Consider the following 22,831-nt stretch of genomic DNA (forward strand, 5'->3'; position numbering starts at 1 on the left):
TTCATCAATGAGAACAGATAGTAAAGCCAAATCAGCAGACAGGATCAGCATCCGGGGCTGAAGTAGGAAAGCCGAGAATAAAGAATATGCGTAAAAAATGCAGAGTGCATCCAACTGTACCTTTTCAGATATCCAGGAAAGCTGTCACCTTTTTTTCTTCTTCCCGTTGGTGTCACTGAAGCTTGGATTGGCTGGTGCGATGGAGATTGTGTGTATGTGTGTGAGACAGAGGGAGAAAGAGAGAGAGTGAGATAGGAAGGGAAAAAGAGAAGGGGAGAGAGGGAGCAAGGGAGAGGCAGAGAATGTGTCAGATGGACAGAATAAGTATGAGAAAGAGAGCGTGCTTCACTGCTCCCTTAAGCAAAAGCAAACAACTATACAAGCCTGTTTGTTTTTATGTGTGTGTGTGTGATAGAGAGAGAGAGAGACAGAGAGATAGAAAAGATGCATGGATCAGCATAAAGAGAGTAAGTGCCCTGGAAGAAGCGATGCTTAATGATTAATCCAGCTTGATGATGATTTTCCGAAAGAACGTCAAAAGAAACTGTGTGGACATTTGCAGCTATAGCAGAATTTGGGTTCAGTAGAAAAATATATTTTTTGAAAAATTGAGAGAACTCAGAATTAGACTCAGAATTAGAGAGAGATCAGCACAAGAAGATCAGCAACAAGAAGAACAATGAGTCAGCTTCAGAAAAAAAAGTACAATGAGAGAGAGAGAGAGAGAGAGAGAGAGAGAGAGAGAGAGAGAGAGAGAGAGAGAGAGAGAGAGAGAGAGAGCGAGAGAGAGAAAGAGAGAAAGAGAGAGAGCGCGATATCTTAACTATACACCTGGTCATAAATACAGTTTGTGCTTTTTGAGCATTGCCCCTCCACATGTAGTCACAATTTGCACTTATAATCCCCTGAACTATTCTGGGAAGATGTTTCACTAGATTTTTAAGTGTGCTTGTAATCATTTGTGTTCATCAGCCACAAATGTGTTATAAAGTCAGGTACTGATGTAGGTGAGGAGGCCTGAGGTGCAATTGTTTTTCACATTCATCCCAAAGTGTAAAGATCAGAGCTCTATAGCAGGCCACTTAAGATCTTCCTCTCTGTCTGCACAGGGGCATTGCCATGCTGAAACAGGTTTGGGTTTGCAAGTTTAAGTGAATGAAAAATTTTGTTATAGCGCATCCAAAGGCGTCCTATACAATTGTGTGCCTTTGGCTTTGTAGTAACAGTTTGGAAAACAAAACACATTTAGCAGAAAAGGTCTGCTGTCCCAATACATTTGTCTGTATAATGTAAATCTATAAGGAAATAATAAGAAGTAGATCAGCTATAGGGACAGAATGAGAAGTAGATCAGCTATAGGGACAGAATGAGTGAAAAATCAGCTATAGCGAAAGAATGAGAGAAAGATCATCTATAGGGACATAATGAGGGGTAGATCATCTATAGGGACAAAATGAGAAGTAGATCATCTATAGGGACAGAATGAGAAGTAGATCAGCTATAGGGTCAAAATGAGAAGTAGATCAGCTATAGGGTCAAAATGAGAAAAAAATCAGCTATAGGGACAGAATGAGTGAAAAATCAGCTATAGCGAAAGAATGAGAGAAAGATCATCTATAGGGACATAATGAGGGGTAGATCAGCTATAGGGAGAGAATGAGAAGTAGATCAGCTATAGGGACAAAATGAGAAGTAGATCAGCTATAGGGACAAAAAACCAGCCATAGCGAAAAAATGAGAGAAAGATCATCTATAGGGACATAATGAGGGGTAGATCATCTATAGGGACAAAATGAGAAGTAGATCATCTATAGGGACAGAATAAGAAGTAGATCAGCTATAGGGTCAAAATGAGAAGTAGATCAGCTATAGGGTCAAAATGAGAAAAAAATCAGCTATAGGGACAGAATGAGTGAAAAATCAGCTATAGGGAAAGAATGAGAGAAAGATCATCTATAGGGACATAATGAGGGGTAGATCAGCTATAGGGAGAGAATGAGAAGTAGATCAGCTATAGGGACAAAATGAGAAGTAGATCAGCTATAGGGACAAAATGAGAAGTAGATCAGCTATAGGGACAAAATGAGAAGTAGATCAGCTATAGGGACAGAATGAGAAGTAGATCAGCTATAGGGACAAAATGAGAAGTAGATCAGCTATAGGAACAGAATGAGATAAAGATCAGCTATAGGGACAAAATAAGAAGTAGATCAGCTATAGGGACAGAATGAGAAGTAGATCAGCTATAGAGACAAAATGAGAAGTAGATCAACTATAGGGACAGAATAAGAAGTAGATCAGCTATAGGGACAAAATGAGAAGTAGATCAGCTATAGGAACAGAATGAGATAAAGATCAGCTATAGGGACAGAATAAGAAGTAGATCAGCTATAGGGACAGAATGAGAAGTAGATCAGCTATAGGGACAGAATAAGAAGTAGATCAGCTATAGGGACAGAATGAGAAGTAGATCAGCTATAGGGACAGAATGAGAAGTAGATCAGCTAAAGGGACAGAATGAGAAGTAGATCAGCTAAAGGGACAGAATGAGAAGTAGATCAGCTATAGGGACAAAATGATAAGTAGATCAGCTATAGGGACAGAATGAGAAGTAGATCAGCTATAGGGACAGAATGAGAAGTAGATCAGCTATAGGGACAGAATAAGATAAAGATCAGCTATAGGGACAGAATGAGATAAAGATCAGCTATAGGAACAGAATGAGATAAAGATAAGCTATAGGGACAGAATAAGAAGTAGATCAGCTATAGGGACAGAATGAGAAGTAGATCAGCTATAGGGACAGAATGAGAAGTAGATCAGCTAAAGGGACAGAATGAGAAGTAGATCAGCTAAAGGGACAGAATGAGAAGTAGATCAGCTAAAGGGACAGAATGAGAAGTAGATCAGCTATAGGGACAAAATGATAAGTAGATCAGCTATAGGGACAGAATGAGATAAAGATCAGCTATAGGGACAGAATGAGAAGTAGATCAGCTAAAGGGACAGAATAAGATAAAGATCAGCTATAGGCACAGAATGAGATAAAGATCAGCTATAGGGACAGAATGAGAAGTAGATCAGCTATAGGGACAAAATAAGAAGTAGATCAGCTATAGGGACAGAATGAGAAGTAGATCAGCTATAGGGACAGAATGAGAAGTAGATCAGCTATAGAGACAAAATGAGAAGTAGATCAGCTAAAGGGACAGAATGAGAAGTAGATCAGCTAAAGGGACAGAATGAGAAGTAGATCAGCTAAAGGGACAAAATGATAAGTAGATCAGCTATAGGGACAGAATGAGATAAAGATCAGCTATAGGGACAGAATGAGAAGTAGATCAGCTATAGGGACAGAATTAGATAAAGATCAGCTATAGGGACAGAATGAGATAAAGATCAGCTATAGGGACAGAATGAGAAGTAGATCAGCTATAGGGACAGAATGAGATAAAGATCAGCTATAGGGACAGAATAAGAAGTAGATCAGCTATAGGGACAGAATGAGAAGTAGATCAGCTAAAGAGACAGAATGAGAAGTAGATCAGCTAAAGGGACAGAATGAGAAGTAGATCAGCTAAAGGGACAGAATGAGAAGTAGATCAGCTAAAGGGACAAAATGATAAGTAGATCAGCTATAGGGACAGAATGAGATAAAGATCAGCTATAGGGACATAATGAGAAGTAGATCAGCTATAGGGACATAATAAGATAAAGATCAGCTATAGGGACAGAATGAGATAAAGATCAGCTATAGGGACAGAATGAGAAGTAGATCAGCTATAGGGACAGAATGAGATAAAGATCAGCTATAGGGACAGAATGAGAAGTAGATCAGCTATAGGGACAGAATAAGAAGTAGATCAGCTATTGGGACAGAATGAGAAGTAGATCAGCTATAGAGACAAAATGAGAAGTAGATCAGCTATAGGGACAAAATGAGAAGTAGATCAGCTAAAGGGACAGAATGAGAAGTAGATCAGCTATAGGGACAAAATGAGAAGTAGATTAGCTATAGGGACAAAATAAGAAGTAGATCAGCTATAGGGACAAAATAAGAAAAAAAATCAGCTATAAGGACAGAATGAGAGATAGATCAATGACAGAGATCAACTATAAAACCTTGAGTACAACAAGAGACAAAGTACTGAAGGTATACAAAACTGAAGAAATCAGTAATAGGAGGATTGGGGTCCAATAGAAGCATATAGTAACATAAAAGAATCACAGAGATCAGCTATAGGTGCTGGAGTACAATTAGAAAGATCAGTTATAAAGAGAATATTTGTAAATGCAAAATCAGACTAACGTTACTGTAGCTGCACCATGACATGAACATCTCTGGCCCAGGGTTTATTACCTTTTTAGAAAGCTGGATATTTTGTTTGCAATAGGAGAAGCAGCCATTACAGTTGCAAGCTGGTGGTATATTTAGAGTGGCTACATTTTGGATTTCTATTCTTAGTTTCTTGCCATTTTTCTACTTTCTAACGCCTCCGCGTTTTAGCACCATAATCATATTGAACAGGAGAACCTGTGAAAAATGTGCATGCTTCACGCTTGCCAAACTTTCTATTCTATTATAAGGCACTCAACAATCCCACAGTATTAACTCCTGCTTGTGAATGAGCTATTAAAGCAAAACAGTACTTTCAAAATAATTACTCTGTGACACTTTGGGGGAAAAAAAACACTTACTTTAAATAATGCAAGTATTTTACATTAATATTAAATTGCAGTAAATTGGTTATTTACCGATCTTAAATTCTCGATTCTGGTCGAAAAAGTACAGGACACTACAGTGGACAGAGGTCTTCTAAAAAATATATAGATCAATTTAAAAAATGTGGTCTGTTCTTACATGTTGTTCGCTGCTCCTGCAACTGTAAACAATCCACCTCAAATATTAGACTGTAATGGTTCCACTGATGTAAAAAGTGCTTACCATATAAAGAGTATACCTTGTCCTAAACTATAGACTTTCTGTCAAACCATTTTCCTCTGCACCTTCTACCTTTCTCTCATTCACAAAATCAGCAAGGCATTTCCACCCACAGGACTGACGCTCATTGTCTATCTGTCCGTCCGTCCGTCCGTCCGTCCGTCCGTCCGTCCGTCCATCCATCCATCTATCATCTGTCTGTCTGTCTGTCTGTGTGTCTGTCTGTCTGTCTGTCTGTCTGTCTGTCTGTCTGTCTGTCTGTCTGTCTGTCTGTCTGTCTGTTTATCTATCTGTCTGTCTGTTTATTTGCCTATATGTTTATCTGTCTGTCTGTCTATTTGAGTTCAATAAATTTTTATTTGTCTAGTGCGTTTAACAATAGACATTCAGTCTCAAAGCAGCTATTACAAAGACAATAAATATCAAAATCCGTCCCTCCATCCGTCCATCCGTCCATCCATCCATCCATCCATCCATCCATCCATCCATCCATCCATCCATCCATCCATCCATTCTCTACGAATGTGCACTGTGTGTGTGTGTGTGTGTGTGTGTGTGTGTGTGTGTATGTGTGTGTGTGTGTGTGTGTGTGTGTGTGTGTGTGTGTGTGTGTGTGAATGTGTAAAAATCCCAGGAGACTCAGCACCTTTTGAAAAACTCCAACCAGCAATATCAGTCCCCAATAACCATGATTAATCCCAGACTGATATGCGAATGCGGCACTAAAATTATATTTGTGGTAGAATTACACACATTTTTCTGATTTTATATTCTCGAGCTGTATGACCGGCGCGAGTGTGATTCACGGTTCTATGGTTATAAATTGTCGCGTCATGACGTACCTCTTCACGCTGGGACAGGAGATCCACACAGTGCCTCAACACTGAATTAGTCTCACTGCATAGCTCACATATCTCTCTGGCCTTGAGGAGCTCTGGGCCTGTCAAAATCCCCCCACCACCACACACACACACACACACACACACACACACACACACACACACACACACACACACACACACACACACACACACACACACACAAAAAAGAGGTTAGTCAAAGCTGTCAGTCAGTGTTATTACATAAGGGGTTGTAATTAGATGTGCAAACATGTGTGCACTAGATACTGCTGACAGAATTGCGTGACATAAACTTAACCATATTAAAAAAAAAAAAGGAAAAGAAAACTAATTATAACACAGAGCTTGTGAATTTTTTATAATCTAAACGCTTTAAAAATCATCCAGTCTAAAAAGGGCAGGTTTAATCTTTAATGCTCTACTTTTTATAAAATTTTTATTCATACAGTTACAACTCAGCGAGCTCCTGAAAAAGTCTCTTACTGTTGTTGTCCTCGTTCTTGAGCATAGAGACGAACATGGTGACCTGGGATTCCAGCATCTTCTGGTAACTTTCAGCTGCCTGTGTGAAGAGGACAGGCACAACTCAACAAACTACATCTGGACTAGGACCCAATAATCATGTGTGAATATAAAATAAATATACAAAACCTTACACTCTGAGGTGCGATGATATGTTTTAGTCATGACATGAATTAATTCTCAGAATATTTTAAGAGAAAGGTTTTTTTTTATTATTATTATTTCGGATTCATAAATATTGCATAACAAGGTACAATGCTGTGTATCAGTCAAAATAAATAGAAAATTGGTATACATTTTATTTTTTTGTGAACAAAATGTACTAGACCATGTACTTATTTATCTTATAAATGAACACATTATAAAATTATATATATATATATATATATATATATATATATATATATATATATATATATATATATATATATATATATATATATATATATATATATATATGCAATTAAGAAACAAAGCCTCTAACCCCAAAAAATGAATTTTGAAATAATAAAGGGCTCCATAGACGCACCTGAGGTAAACCAATACTAAAGCTCCAAAAAAACCAGCTAAAATGACAGATTTCTGTTGTATATTTCTTTAGAAAAGCTCTTTTTATTGGATATAATGTGCTTATAAAACGTATTAGATTAAATATGTGTATTAATCCTTAGGATGTGCAAATCTTTTGGTGCTCATTGTGATTAATCGTAACATTATTAATGACATCTTTACAATAATGCAATTTTATAGTGATATAATATTTAATATTTATAGTACATTGTTAGTTAAACATTATATTTGTACTATTTATTTATAGTAGGTTATGTTTGTATAGATATAGATGATGTAGTTATAGATTTCCATCCCACGTTTATATAATTATTATTTTGGATAATTTTTGCTCAATAATGCATTAGTGTGAAGTATAAAATAAAGTCAAATAAAATATAATGTAAAAAATGTAATATAACTTAATATACTACATTTCTTACATTATATTTTATTTGACTTTATTTTTACTTTAATTGTACAGTAAGCAACTGCAACCTAAAAAATTCCTTGTGAGATTAATAAAAGTATTCTGATTATTTGAAATGCCCAATTTAATAATATCTTCACATTCTCACAGAGGATAGCATTAAATGATTAAGGCCACTACTCAACTATGAGTCTAATAGTGATTTTTTTTTAAAACAGCAAATTTGATTAATAGATGCATTTTTATTAATCTGCTGGTGACTTTATTCCACAATGTTCTGTATTATTTATGTAATAGTGAAAGAAGGATGTATTTATGGAATACAAAGAGCCTACGCTGAAAAGAGAACATTTTACCTCAAGAGACTGTGACAGAAAGTGTGCCAGGTCCAGTTCTTCAGCCACTTCCTCTACTCCTGCCTGCACAGGTGTTTTATCTGAGCTCCCACAGAGGGCGCTGTACATGGCATGCTCCTCGATAGCATCCACCCATTTCTGTTAATACATTCAGGATAAATCAGCTTAAAAGTTATTGATTGTCCACTACTTAAATGCTAGAATGAAAAATGTGCGGGTTCTATTTTTTGCTGACACAAGCATATTCTGCTGGTCTAACTTTGAAATGTTGCCTATTTGCCTGGGCATGAGTCATTACAATCCTGTTTGCACCTAGGTGCTATTTTTTTCTCTCGGAAACAAATGTGCTGGTACTGATGCAAGTGTGTATGTGATATTTTTTTAACCCCATAAGCTGATTTTTTTCTTTGCATTCATCATCAACTTCATGCATTTTCATAAAGTTTTTTTTTTTTACTGACTCATTTCTAGCGACTACAAAATGTGAAATCAGCCAATTAAATGTTATCAGCAAGATCATTAATATAATAAAATAATTAGATGATTGTTCTCTTCATGTTATGTCTTCTATGTTATAAGAATGTTACAATGTTACTGTCCAAAAGGCTTTCCCATGGCAGTAACGGAACCGATCTAAAACATTCCCATCGCAGTAACAGAAGCAATTTAAAACATTCCCATAGCTGGTACTTAACCAATCTTAAACATTCTGATGGCAGTAACAGAACTGATCTAAAACATTCAAATGGTAGTAACAGAACCAATCTAAATCATTCCCATTGCAGTAACAGAACCAAACTAAAACATTTCCATGGCAGTAACTGGACCAATCTTAAACATTCCCATCGCAGTAACAGAAGCAATTTAAAACATTCTCATAGCCGGTACTTATCCAATCTAAATCATTCCCATTGCAGTAACAGAACCAATCCAAATCATTCCTATGGCAGTAAAAGAACCAATCTAAAACATTCCCATCGCAGTAACAGAAGCAATTTAAAACATTCCCATCGCAGTAACAGAAGCAATTTAAAACATTCTCATAGCCGGTACTTATCCAATCTAAATCATTCCCATTGCAGTAACAGAACCAATCCAAATCATTCCTATGGCAGTAAAAGAACCAATCTAAAACATTCCCATCGCAGTAACAGAAGCAATTTAAAACATTCCCATTGCAGTAACAGAAGCAATTTAAAACATTTCTATGGCTGGTACTCAAACAATCTAAAACATTCCCATGGCAGTAACTGAACAGATCTAAAACATTCCCATGGCTTTAACAGAAGCAATTTAAAACATTCCCATGGCAGTAACTGAACCAAACTAAAACATTCCCATGGCAGTAACTAAACCGATCTAAAACATTCCCATGGCATTAACAGAAGCAATATAAAACATTCCCATGGCAGTAACTGGACCAAACTAAAACATTCCCATGGCAGTAACAGAAGCAATTTAAAATATCCCATGGCAGGTACTCAAACAAACTAAAACATTCCCATGGCAGTAACAGAAGCAATTTAAAATATCCCATGGCAGGTACTCAAACAATCTAAAACATTCCCATGGCAGTAACAGAAGAAATTTAAAACATTCCCATTGCAGTAACTGAACCAAACTAAAACATTCCCACGGCAGTAACTAACCCAAACTAAAACTTGAGGCACAATCCCTCTATAAATGTTAAACAAATGTGTAGTTAGAGAAAACATCCCCATATGAGTAATTATATGTTCTCTTTCTGTGATTTAATTGACTATATTTATATAATTATAATTTCAGCACCACCTCTTTCATTGCCTGAGCTGCCACAAAAATATAGAAACAAAATAATTTTTGTTTTGAAACAAAATAATTCAAAAGCCTAGAATTCAGAAATGCAAACGTAATCAAATTTACATTTTAGCACAGCGTCACTTTCATACCATTTCATTTTTACATTTTTATACCAGCACATGGACACTTTAATGACAATCACAATCACTTAAATCTGGGTCACTTGAATCTGTACTTCTGTCAATCTGCACTTAAAAATCAGATCAGAGCCTATGCCTATTGTACTTAATACTGACCATTCAGCAAGAATCACAGAAAAATGACTCACTTTCCTGGTGATTTCCGGTTCAGCGCATGTAGAGGACACTTTAAAGTGATGCGCACTGCCGTCACAACACCTGAGCATGAAAAAGTATTTATCCCAGGCTTTTACCTGTAAAATAAAACACCATTCTTTTAATACAGTTATTAAATTCAGGTAAGACAGACAAAATATGAACTCAGCATTTTAATAACGTTGCACACACACACACACACACACACACACACACACACCTATACTATATTTCCAAAAGTATTGGGTCACCTGGTCATAAGAATGGTATGTGATTTTTGAGCATTGCATTCCACATTTAGTCCCAATTTACCCGTATAATTTCCTCCACTTTTCTGGAAAGATGTTCCACTAGATTTTGGAGTGTGGTTATGGATATTTGTGTTCATCAGCCACAAGAGTGTTACAAAAGGCAGGTACTGATGTAGGTGAGGAGACCTGGGGTGCAGTCAGCGTTCACATTCATCCCAAAGGTGTTCAGTAGAGATGAGTTTAGAGCTCTATAGCAGGTCACTCAATATCTTCCTCTCCAAAGCATGTAAACCAGATCTTCGAAGAGCTCACTACACTAGTACTTGCCCTTCGTAACACCCTTGTGGCTGATGAACACAAATATCCATATGCACACTCCAAAATCTAGTGGAACATCTTCCCAGAAGAGTGTCAGTTATATTAACAGCAAATAGGGACTAAATGTAAAATGGTATATTCACAAAGCACATATGTGTATATACTGTATATATATATATATATATATATATATATATATATATATATATATATATATATACACACATATAAGCAGTACACCACTTACATCAGCAACCATTTTAGTATCTTCTCAAGGGACTATACTTTTTCCTTTAGCTGCTCCCATTAGGGGTCGCCACAGCAGATCTCCAAAAATCTGATTTGTGAGCCGCATATTTGATTTGGCACATGTTTTACGCTAAATGCCCTTTCTAATGCAACCCTCCCCATTTATTCGGGCTTGGGACCGGCACTAAGAGTAACACTGGCTTGTGCAACCCTAATGGCTTGTTTTCTCAATGGATATATATTAGAGTAGTCAATGTGCAGCTTGTGTAGCAGTACATATTTACTGTCCTCTAAAAACAACTCAACATACAGCCATTATTTACAAAAAAAACTGGCAACAAAAGTAAGTACACCCTAAATGATAACAGCTGTATGTCATAAATTGTGACTATGCAAAGCCACACGTCCTATTCATCATGTTCCTGTTTTTGTCTGCTTGACAGGACCATACGAATGTGTGTGTCTTGTATTAGAGCAGTTAAAATTTGGTGCTTTGAGTGAAATTCTCTCATACTGACCACTAGATGTTCAACCAAGCACCTCATGGCACCAGTTTTTGACATTAAAATTTATTGTATTTGGCATTTCATCTTAATAACTGGACTGATGAGAGACACCTTCACACCAGCCCTTTTTTCAGCGCTACATTTGTTGGAATAAAACATCTTTGCAGCGGACTCACAGGACTCGGCAGGTGTGGGTGGATGAGTGTAAAGTTTGAGCACATACACTGCTGAGCTATTATGTTCTTAGAGCACTTACCACACACTGAGCCTTCATAAGAGGCTTACAACCCTGCCTACGATCTCCACACGCTGCATCCGACCTGTGGACACGACCAAGGAACACAACATGAACACACAAGTGAGAGAGATTGAAATAACCCCAGAATAATAATGTGTCTAAAGTGTTGTATGGATCCAGACAGCTCCATAAAGTCAAATTCAATACATCTGATTGAAAATCTGATTGAGCTTCATTGCATAGATATATGCAGTATTTTGGAATTTAAAATCCTGGTTTGTTTTGGGCGGAAAGGTTGAAACACAACATGATTAAATTCATCCCTGATTTTATTCATCCTCGATTCAACTTCAATTCAACTCACCTTAATTCAGTTAATGCCAGATTCACTAAAACGACTCAGTTCACTTTGATTCAGGTAAACCCAGATGGTTAGACTGTATATTTCTTGGGGGCATTGGTGGGCAGCCAGGGACAGCAAAGCCTTCTCTGCTGGGCTAAACACTATCAGAAGCACTGACCTACATTTACAATATAAATTCTAATATTTGTTTCATGGAATTGTATTAATTTATTCCCAATAGTTTATTCTCTTCATTTCGTAGTGTTTCTCTTGGCTGAACTGCTTCCAGTATGTGTATGTACTGTAGATGTTAGATTTTTTGTCCAATCAGATTTCAGCCTCTTTGTGCTGCCATGTCAATCTAATCTGCACAGAGCCTTCAAAGTCAGTACTGCTGGTCTTTTTTTTTACCATAGTCTTTATAATAAATAAATCTGATTTCAATCAGATTTGAAATTCACCTCACAGGGCCAGTTAGCTGGCCCAGTGTAGCATCAACATTTTTCTGTCCTCTGATTGGTTGGTCAGAGGGATACTATTACAGCCAATTTCGATTGGCAAAACACATGTGAAGCTCTCTACACATAATTAAATCTGAGTTAGACTTTTTTATCCCTACAAAGAAAGAAAAATTTATTTGGTCACGACATTCTTAAAAATACATTTTGAAGAAAAGCTAGACATCGTGAGGAGGTCGGCCAACCCCGAAGCTAGCTAGCTTGTCTCAGCCCGGGAAAGGGTTTGTTTACCACTTCCAGACCAGTGAATACGAGTGGTACCACTGGATTACAGCCTCTGAGGAGCAGTGCACATTTTGAGTCTGCATCTCTGGTGAGTAGGTTGTATTTTATTTACCTTTTTTTTGTTTTTGTCATGTTATTAGACAAATATTGATTCTGAGCTGCTCCAGATGATGTAGGTGGCACAGTTGAGGTTGTAGTGTAGAGGTTTGGAGTCTTAACTGGGTTTCTTGCTTTAATAAAATAATATTCACCCTCCGTATGTGAAATGTCTCTCTCTCTGTAATGCCACGCTTTGTTATATTGCGTTTTTGTATTGTATTGATGGTTTCTATAATTGGTTCTATAATTGCGATGTGATAGTGATGTTATTAAGAGGTGAATTAAGTCGGGTTTAATTAAGTCCCCACTAAAGGCCCAGGTACCAAATACAGAACTCACCACTGCTTGGGGGTAAAAAAGTAAAAAAAAATCTTTGTCCCTTTTGTCTTCTGTTTTCTTAAATAAAAAAAAAAAAATAATAAAAAAAACAGAACAGTGGCAAAATACCGATTTTCTCAAAATATATATTTTTTGCTTTTATTAATTATTTTTGTGAAGCCAGTATTTAATGATGATGATATTAATAATAATAATAATAATCATTATTTATATTATTATTATAAAACACAACTTTTCTAAATGTTATTCTATCACCAAAACATCCATAGACTCACACTGACAAAATGTTCTTTCCTTTCTTCTCATAAAACACTTTCTAATCAAATTTAAAGACTACTTTTGACAAGTCAACATCAACGGTTGTCATGATTATTTATTTTTCATTTTCTTTTTAATCACTGTTGCATCAAATTACAGTATGACTGACCAATTGAAATGCATCCTGTAAGGAACAGGTTTATAATGAAACTACTTACTGGTTACAGTACCAGCTCACAGTCCCGTTCTCCAGAACAACCCAGTGGGAGTTCCAGCTCAGAAAATCTGACTTCTGCGAGAAGAAAAACTCAAGTTTTTTTTTTTTTTTTTTTAACAAACTGAGTTTGCAGCATATCAGTAATTTAGCCATGATTTTATCTGTGCCCATAAAATGGCCTGAGATTTTCAGGAAGGTCTATGGAGGAGCTCCTGGCTACCATCTTGTGGTTGTGAATGGGATGACATGTTTTAAAGATTGGATTGATTTCTCTAAAATTACTAATACTTCCTTTATGTACATTTAGATTATATCCAAGTTACATAAGCATTGAACAAATAGGTCCTTACCTTCCACAGAAGCCCTTCAAACGTTCTAGCTGTGATACATGTTGTCTATAGGAAGAAAATAAAGAGCATAGTTATTTAATTATTGATTGATTTATTAAAGATTAGGCTGCATTTCTAGGGTAGCATTTAATCCATTGTGAGGCAAATATGCACGTACATTTTCTTGACATTTCTCCAAAAAGAGTCTCATTTCATTGTCACTGGCAACATCCAGCACAGATTGGCCTACAAGACATTACAGAAAAACAGAAAAAGTGTAACACAATGCATATGAAAAACACAGTGTCGCAAAGAACAACACAACTCCAGCTCCCAGCAAACACCACAGCACACAAACATGACAGCCACAGACATCACATCTCGTAGTGTGTAACACTCAAAGTCGACAAGCTACTGCTCAATTTTACACACACACACACACACACACACACACACACACACACACACACACACACACACACACACACACACACACACACAAAACACAATGTATTGCTCAGTATCTGTTCTATACGCCTGACTCACCATCAAGTCTTCTTGCTCTAATTGCTATTGTGGTTTTTGATTCATTTATGCCCAACGTTTTTGTGATTCTCCACTAGCGCAGTCTGCCGTGTTCATTCTTTGCTTAATGACACACACAAATTATCCAAGTAAGAAAATTCAGAAATAAAAATACACACAAAGAGTGTCACACTAGTCCCTTTACTTCCTTTGTGAGTATGTGAACTGTTGTAGAAACAAAAGAAACGAAGCTAGTTCCTTTTAATCACTGATGATATACTGTAGCAGCTAAAAACATTTACCCCCTTTCATTTTTTGGACCTTTTTGGTCTGATTCATCCCTATGGATAGATTTCTTTTCATCTGGAGACCACTTGCTGAAAAAGGTCCTTCATAAACAGTTTAAAGATCCATGAAGTTACTGTGGAGGGTTGAACTTAAGAACCATGAAATTGGATTTGGACTGTAATTACTATAAGCGGTCTGCATTTTTTATTTCAATTCAATTCAGTGAAATTGCCATGTAATTGCCATCACTGAATTGTACACCTCAACAATAAAGGAACTCAATGTATGAACATTTGGTGCCACCCAAATAAGGATGGGTTCCTTTTTAAATCTGGTTCCTCTTCCTCATACCATCTCAGGGAAGTTTTCCTTGCTACTGTTGCTACTGATTCACTCATTTAAGATAAACTTAAATGTACTCATTTAGAAATGTTAAAGTTCCCTTACAGGAACTTGAGTTGCGTCACAATGCTTTGGGAATGCTTCCGCGTTGCTCACATGCTGAATCACGTGTGTAATCCAGCCAATGTCAAGACGCAACGTCATTGGCAGGGTGACGTCACAACCCGGAAGTTACACGATGCACATACAGTGGAGCCGATGCTAGCTTCTGTTCGTTCAGGTAAGCGCTTTGTGTGTGAATCTTTGCAGGCATGAGCTTGAAATGTCGTTTGCTTCAGATAGGATCATGTGCAGTCGGATCATGAGGGGTTTGCATTGTAGCCATACAGCCTCCAGTGGTCTGCCTTTTTTCTGGGATCTGCACACTGAGGTGTCCAGGTCCTGGGACAGCCTGTATGCAACCTGCCTCTTCACCCCATAAGCCTCGCTGTATGCGAACGTAGTGGGATGAAAGAGTGCGGCTATGGGACGATGCCACGGGTGGAAGAGACGCACCCAAGCCCAAAAACAGAGCGTTGCCACCCAGAACCCTCTAGAGGGGCCCAAGGGCCCTCGGCGACACTCTAGACCCAAGCCCAAGGAGCCGGTGGACTTAAGGGTCGTCCCCAGGCCACAGCCAGCTCCAGCAGGTGTCTTCCTCCACCTCCGCCCGGTCTCATAGTGAATGGACGGGCCAGAGACTAGGCTTGACAGGCTGGTTCCCTTAAGAGACTTCCTGGCAGCCTGGGGAAGCCTGCCAGACACATCTCAGTTTGCCTGCACACGGTAGAGAAGGGCTGCTCGATTCAGTTTGGGTCTTCGCCTCCCTGTGCCCCACTCTGGTGTGGCCCGAGCAGGCTCTGGTCCTGGAATAGGAAGTACACACTTTTTCAAGGAAGGAGGCCTTCAAGGTGGTCCCTCATGTACTCAGAGAGTCCGGCTTCCACAGCCAGTATTTCGTGGTTCTGAAGAAGGATGGGGGGGTTGCGTCCGATTCTAGATCTATGCTCCTTATGAGGCTCAGGTTCAGGATGCTCACTCTTAAGCAGGTTGTGCCCCAGATCAGGTCCGAGGACTGGTTTGTCACGATAGATCTAAAGGACGCATACTTCCACATATCCATCCTTCCTGCTTACAGGAGGTTCCTGAGGTTTGCTTTTGGGGCAAAGCTTACCAATATTGGGTCCTCCCATTCAGCCTGGCGCTCTCACCTGGCACCTTCACAAAATGCATGGATGTGGCTTTGACCACACTAAGGTTTTGCGGCATCGGCATTTTGAACTATATCGAAGATGGGTTTATATTAGCTCAATCAGAGCTTCTAGCAATCTGACATCCAGATGTTGTTCTTACCTGTATGAAGGAGCTGGGGTTAAGACTAAACACCAAGAAGAGTGTGATTTCTCCAGTACAGAGAACCACCTTCTTGGGTGTGGTGTGGGACTCGACCGTTATGCTGGCACAGCTGTCTCCCGCTCGGATCAAAACTATCCTCACAACAGTCAAGAGGGTGAGAAAAGGTCAGTTACTCAATGTGAAGTAGTTCCACAGGCTGCTGGAACTTATGGCAGTAGCATCCAGTGTGATTTTACTTGGCCTCCTGCACATGAGACCCCTCCATTGGTGGCTCTGAGACAGAGGGTTCTCCCGAAAAGGCAATCCACTCCATACTATCAAGGTCTCATGGCAAGCCCTTTGAGCCTTAGATATGTGGAAAGAACCTGCATTCCTTTTTCAGGGCCCTGGCCTGGGAGCTCCTTGTCATTGCGTAATGCTAATAACAGATGCATCCCTCACAGGGAGTGGCCACTCCACCCAAGGTCAGTGGAACAAGCTCCATCTCATGTGGCACATAAACTGCCTGGAGATGCTGGTCATGTTTCTGGCTCTGAAACACTTCCTCCCAGACCTGAGGGATCGCCCTGTGCTGGTCCATACGGACTACACATTGGTGGTCTCCTACATCAACCACCAGGGGGTCTCCAATCTCACCCAATATATAGGCTGGCACAGCAGATTCTCCTGTGGTCCCAGGGGAAACTGCTCTTATTGAGGGCTGTCTACATCCCTGGGTACTTAAATCGGAGGGCAGATGCCCTTTCGAGGCAAGGACCGAGGCCCGGAGAAATGGAGACTCCACTCCGTGGTGGAGGAGCAGTCATGTTTCACACTCTCTGCATCCCTGCCGCACTTTCCTTCTCATTTGCAGAAGCTAGCGTCGGCTCCACTGCATGTGCATTTTGTAGATTCCTGGTTGTGACATCACCCCGCCGGTGACGTCGCGTCTTGCCGTTGGCCTGTTTACACACGTGATTCAGAGCGTGAACGATGTGGAATCGTTCCCAAAGCCTTGTGACACAGTGTCTCGTTCCCTCAGGGAACTAAGGTTACATATGTCACTCTTATTTTATTTGTCCATTGAATACTGATAGTTCTTTTACTTTGTGACATTATACTGTTTGTTATTAATTGATGACCCCTTTTTGAGAGATCGCTTTACTACTTTGTTTGATCCGTGTTTCATTCTTGCATGTTTAAGAGGTTGTTGTGTTGATGGTTAATACAGTGTTCAAGTGTACAATTTTATTTGGATTTTAGGAAATAAAATCTAACAATCTCTGTTTTTGGCTTTTCACTAACATGTGTTGTGTTTTGGTGTTGAGGACAAGTGCATCTTTAAGCTTAGACTTTGAGCCTAAACTGAGACTTTTACTCAAATCATATTGGAATTGGTGACTTTGAACTTGTAATCTAAGATTTGTAGAAAGGTATCAATACTTTTACTTAAGTACGATTTTCAAGTACTCTTTACATCCCTGCTATCTTTTATGTATTAAATAAAAAAATACATATTAGTGAGTATTATTATTATTATGATGATGATGATGATGATGATGATAATTATTATTATTATTATTATTATAAGAAAATAAATGTAAATGTGTAAAGACTTATTTTTAACTCTTTCAGATTCAGTAGAACGTACCATTTTTGTTCATTGCACTGTAGCTGGCTCCATTCTTCACCAGCACATCCACACACTGTTTATGCCCCCTGTAGGCTGCAAGATGTAATGCCGTGTCCCCATTCGAGTCCTTGCAGTTGACGTCTGGAGGTCTGTTTTTGCTAAACTATTTGAAAAAAAAAAAGGGTACAAATTGATATGTCATATTCTATATTTCATATTACATGACCTCACCAGCTCACCAACTGGGCTACAGCATCACAATCTCCATCTCTTGCTGCATTCAAAAGTCTCTCCTGCATCTTCCTGCACTCCCTCCTTTCTGCAGCTGGAGCAGATAAATCCGATCAGGATGGGAGAAGTATTTGGTACCAGTGCTAATCGAAATCTAGGCTACTATGACAAACTGCCCACCTTCAAGCATAGTAATGACTTCATCATCGTCTGTGATGTCCCTGGGGGTCTGAGCACATCCGTTGAGTAGCGTGGCACATGCACCGTAGCGTAACAGCAGCAGAACAACCTCCTGTGTATAGAAAGTGACTCAGATCAGGGGTGGGACTGAGAGAAAGAGAGAGAAATTAAAAGAGAGAAAGAGACAGAGAGTCACCCACCTTTCTTTCACTCAGGGCTGCAATGTGTAGAGCTGTGTCCCCGACATCATTCTGAACATTCACTTTCACGCCGCTCTTCACACACACACAATAAATAACATTGTCCTTTTAATCATTTCACACTTTCACATTGTGTCTCTTACCTTTAACAATTCCTCAACAATATCTTTCTGGCCAAAGTAGCTAGCCAGGTGAAGTGTCGTCCATCCACCATTAGACTGGGTTTTTCCTGCAGGATTAACGAGAATATAAACAAAAAGAGATAGATAGATAGATAGATAGATAGATAGATAGATAGATAGATAGATAGATAGATAGATAGATAGATAGATAGATAGATAGATAGATAGATAGATAGATAGATAGATAGATAGATAGATAGAGAGAGAGTGAGAGAGTGAGAGAGTGAGAGAGAGATAAACGAGTACACTGTTGTATATCATATTTACATGCACAATATAAATATACAGCAGTAATTAAGATTGCATGCTACGAAAATCCTCTTATATTGTTCTAAAAATGAAGGAACAGAGTTTGGTAGTAGCTCAGTGATCAAGGCTCTGGGTTACTGATTAGATGGTGTGGGGTTTCAAGCCCTGGTATTGCCAAGTAGTCACTCTTGGGGTCCCTGAGTAAGACCCTTAACTCTCTCTGCTCCAGGGGCACTGTACCATGACTGACCCTGCTCTCTGACCAAAGCCTGCTAACATTGCTGGGTTATGTGAATGAGGAATTTTATGGTGCTGTAAAGTACATGTAACAAGTATAAAGCACCTTCCTTTCATTTCTTCCTTTAAAGGTACAGATGCTAAACTTTTAATTGGAAGGTCATGGCTGGCACTGTTTGGCTTTGAGCAAGGTCCTTAACCCACAACTGCTGACAACATAAGAACATAAAGGTAAGTCATTCTGGATAAGGACATCTTATCCATTGTAAATTTGGCGTTTTCAGTTGATTTGGCTGTGAGAATCTTCTAGAAAATGATTCAAATTTAGCTTTAGAGAGGGGATGAAAAAGAATGTTTAATAAACACCAGCCAGGCATATTATGACATTAGAACATTATGATTGGCACCTGTTAGGGAGTGGGATATTTTAGGCAGCAAGTGATTATTCTGTCCTCAATGTTTGATGTTTTAGAAGCAGGGAAAAAGGGCAAGTGTAAGGATTTGATTAGTTTGACAAATTGTGATGTCTAGACGACTGGGTCAGAGCATCTCCAAAACTGCAGCTCTTGTGGGCTGTTCCTGGTCTGCAGGCCATCTATCAAAAGAGCTCCAAGGAAGGAACAGTGGTGAACCGGCAACAAAGTTGTGGGCGGGCGAGGTCCTTGTGGTCCGATCCAACATACATTTTGGCAGCAAAATTTGGGACCAACACAACAAGGACCAGCTTTCGTTCCCCACAGGCATCAATGAGCCCTGGCCGCCCATGACCCTGTCGCTGGATCACCACTGTCCCTTTCTTGGACCACTTTTGGTAGATAGAAGAGCTGCAGTTTTGGAGATGCTCTGACCGAGTCGTCTAGACCTTACGCTAAATCTGATCCAACAGACAAGCTTCTGTAGCTCAAACTGCTGAAGAAGTTAATGCTGTTAATGCTGGACTGGTCAGAACTGTTTAAGCAGCAAAAGGGCGACCAACACAATATTAGGCAGGTGGTCATAATGTTATGGCTGATCGGTTTATAAATATGGCAGTTACTGTATATAGTGTATATGAATATATAGTGTTTCAATTTGTTTCAACATGTTTTAATAGTGACAATTTTCTGCGATTGTACTGTCTTACTGTAAATAATTATAAAACCTGACTTTCACTAGATGTGTATTTAAATTTGATATGTTTATTTAAAATGTTTATAACTCTTAGTTTTAATCAGTTTGTAAATGGCCAGTCAATACACATACATACTGTATCTCATAAAACATCTTGTCTCTCAAGGAACAATACTACAGAAATGAAACTTGGATATATTTAAGAGTAGTCAATGTGCAGGTTGTATAGCAGAACAGATTTACTTCCTCTGAAAATAACTCAGCACACCGTCATTATTGTCTAAATAACTGGAAACAAAAGCGACACTTGCTGCAGCAGCAAAACACCAGCAGAACAGGACTGAGCCATGTTTTTTTTTTTTTTCACGTATTCATATATTTTTTATGTTTATGCCATAAACATTCTTTGTTAAGAACAGCCTTTTCCCTTCGGCTAATTCTGAATTAAGACACTAATTGCTAACTGCCAGCCTTTACCCAAAGTCACGTAACGATGCAGGAAGCCCATGCAAGAAAACAAACCACCAAGAGCATGAACCTGGACAAGATAAGTGCATCCTGATCGTGAGCAAAACAGACCATGTTGAAAGACAAACAAGAGACAAAAGGCGCAGTGAAACGTGTGTTTGAAAACAAGTGCTAATTATTTGTGAAGGTGAATCGGATGTTTGATAATGACACTTAATGAGGTGTAGTGGCTGGTGGAAAACATAGTCCTTGTCAATTATTTTGACACCCAAAACACTTGCATATTATTGTGTCTGTATTGTTTTAATAATTTATAATCACCCTCTTGGTGTCACCTAAATGAGGATGAGTTCCACCTTTTGAGTCTGATTCCTCTCAAGGTTTCTTCCTCCTACCATCTAAGAGAGTTTTTCCTTGCCACAGTCGCCCCAGGCTTATTCGTCGAGAATAAATACACAATTTACTTATATTTCAATTTCTGTTTTATAAAAAAAAACTGGTTTAAGACAATGTCCATTGTAAAAAGCGCTATAGAAATAAACTTGAATTTAATTTAAACTTTATTATTACTGCATTCATCAAGTTTTATATTATATATTTTATATATTATTTGTTTTTCTTACCCCCCATTATGATCTACCAACATTATGAGCGGTAAAGTGAATAACACTGATTATCTCTTCATCATGGCACCTGTTAGTGGGTGGATTTATTTATTAGGCAGCAAGTGAACATTTTGCCCTAAAAATTGACGTGTTAGAAGCAGGAAAAATGGGCGAGCGTAAGGATTTAGTGTAAGGACTAGACGACTCGATCAGAGCATCTCCAAAACTGCAGCTCTTCTATCTATTAAAAGTGGTCCAAGAAAGGAACAGTGGTGATTCAGCGACAGGGTCATGGGCAACCAGGGCTCATTGATGCCCATGAGGAGCGAAAGCTGGTCCTTGTGGACATTTTGGCAGCAAAATTGGGATCAAAACAATATTAGGCAGGTGGTCATAATGTTATGCCTGATCAGTGTGTATATAACGCATACATCATATATTTACTTCTTCTATTCAATATACTGTACTACACCATAATTCCCATAATCCCATGCGTTTTGCTTTACTGGTTGGATGCTAACTGCATTTCATTGTCTTAAGCCAGATATATCACTGATTCCTTTTTACTTTTATAAGAATTTACGTACTGTCAATTTCGTACATAAAATTAGCTCTAATTATTTTCATACTTTCAACAAAAGTTTACACCACAAGTGTTTTTTGCAATCTCATGAAACAGGTCTCGGGTGTCTACTGTTTCTTACAGTTTCTATTTTTACTTGCACTAACCAACACGTTCCTGTTTGCATGTAGTGTATTAAATTAATACAGTTGCAGTACATCTACTGCCATTCGATTACTCAAACGTCCGCCTTCCTTTAGTGGTCAATAATTTAGTCCTTGCTAAACCAGGGTCATGAGTTTCATAGTAAGAGGTTTTGAAAGATTTTTTTAATCACCACTTCCCACTGAGCTCCATCAACTTTAAAAGTCTCAGGATGATTGTTATGACATGTATATCTGAGACACGCAACAGAGTCTGAGTTGAAAGAGTTGAAAATATAAACTGCACATCACCCCAACAACCACACGTAAGCACACATACACATCTGAAGCGGAATTTATCTCAAAGCACAGCATATGGTAATCGTAGTAATGTCCTTACCATGACTATGAGTGTTTTCCATTTAATATTGTATCTTCTACAGGTATTACTGGTGACCTTTAAATCAATTTTGGGAAATGATGAAGTCCAGAAAAGCAAAACAGATGTTAAAGTTGCAGTGTAAGGAAATCTCGATACAACTTTACAGCAGGTCAAAGACTGTGTATATTATATATCTGTCACATGGTTTCTAAATAAAGATTAGAAACCTGACCTCAGGACTTGGCTGGATGTCTGGTTGTATTTTGTTTTTGTTTGTTTTTTTCTACTGCAGTACATCCAGTTTATCCCAGTACTATACCATTAAAGCATTTAGGAAAGACAGGATTTATGCAAGTGACACTGTCAAGGCATCAACAACTGCCATTTGAGACTCTCCGACAGAAACTTTTGGACAAATAAACTCAAACGCTCACCGTTTTTTTATTCCAAATGTGTA

At 38.5% G+C, this 22,831-nt stretch overlaps 1 protein-coding gene across 3 annotated transcripts in view; it reads right to left on the reverse strand.

The window, feature by feature from the left end:
• LOC310726845 (oxysterol-binding protein-related protein 1) overlaps positions 1-22,562 on the reverse strand; it is a 56,337-nt gene extending 33,775 nt beyond the window's left edge. The window contains exons 1-15 of one of the 3 annotated variants that reach the window (XM_083542846.1): positions 22,393-22,562; positions 18,580-18,665; positions 18,437-18,511; positions 18,237-18,348; positions 18,065-18,150; positions 17,844-17,988; positions 13,842-13,909; positions 13,685-13,729; positions 13,336-13,409; positions 11,354-11,417; positions 9,767-9,871; positions 7,660-7,797; positions 6,286-6,364; positions 5,785-5,882; positions 121-191 (exon numbers count right to left, since the gene is read on the reverse strand). In XM_083542846.1, coding sequence (XP_083398972.1) covers positions 121-191; positions 5,785-5,882; positions 6,286-6,364; positions 7,660-7,797; positions 9,767-9,871; positions 11,354-11,417; positions 13,336-13,409; positions 13,685-13,729; positions 13,842-13,909; positions 17,844-17,988; positions 18,065-18,150; positions 18,237-18,348; positions 18,437-18,511; positions 18,580-18,665; positions 22,393-22,414 — 1,268 coding nt within the window. In that variant the 5' untranslated portion in view covers positions 22,415-22,562. Of the gene's footprint in view, positions 1-120; positions 613-5,784; positions 5,883-6,285; positions 6,365-7,659; positions 7,798-9,766; positions 9,872-11,353; positions 11,418-13,335; positions 13,410-13,684; positions 13,730-13,841; positions 13,910-17,843; positions 17,989-18,064; positions 18,151-18,236; positions 18,349-18,436; positions 18,512-18,579; positions 18,666-22,392 lie in introns of those variants that run through there. The other 2 variants (XM_083542844.1, XM_083542845.1) reach the window with 2 other exon arrangements.
• Between the last annotated feature and the right edge of the window lie 269 nt (positions 22,563-22,831).

Source organism: Silurus aristotelis, assembly GCF_946808225.1.
Source record: "Silurus aristotelis genome assembly, chromosome: 5".
Classification (NCBI taxonomy): domain Eukaryota; kingdom Metazoa; phylum Chordata; class Actinopteri; order Siluriformes; family Siluridae; genus Silurus; species Silurus aristotelis.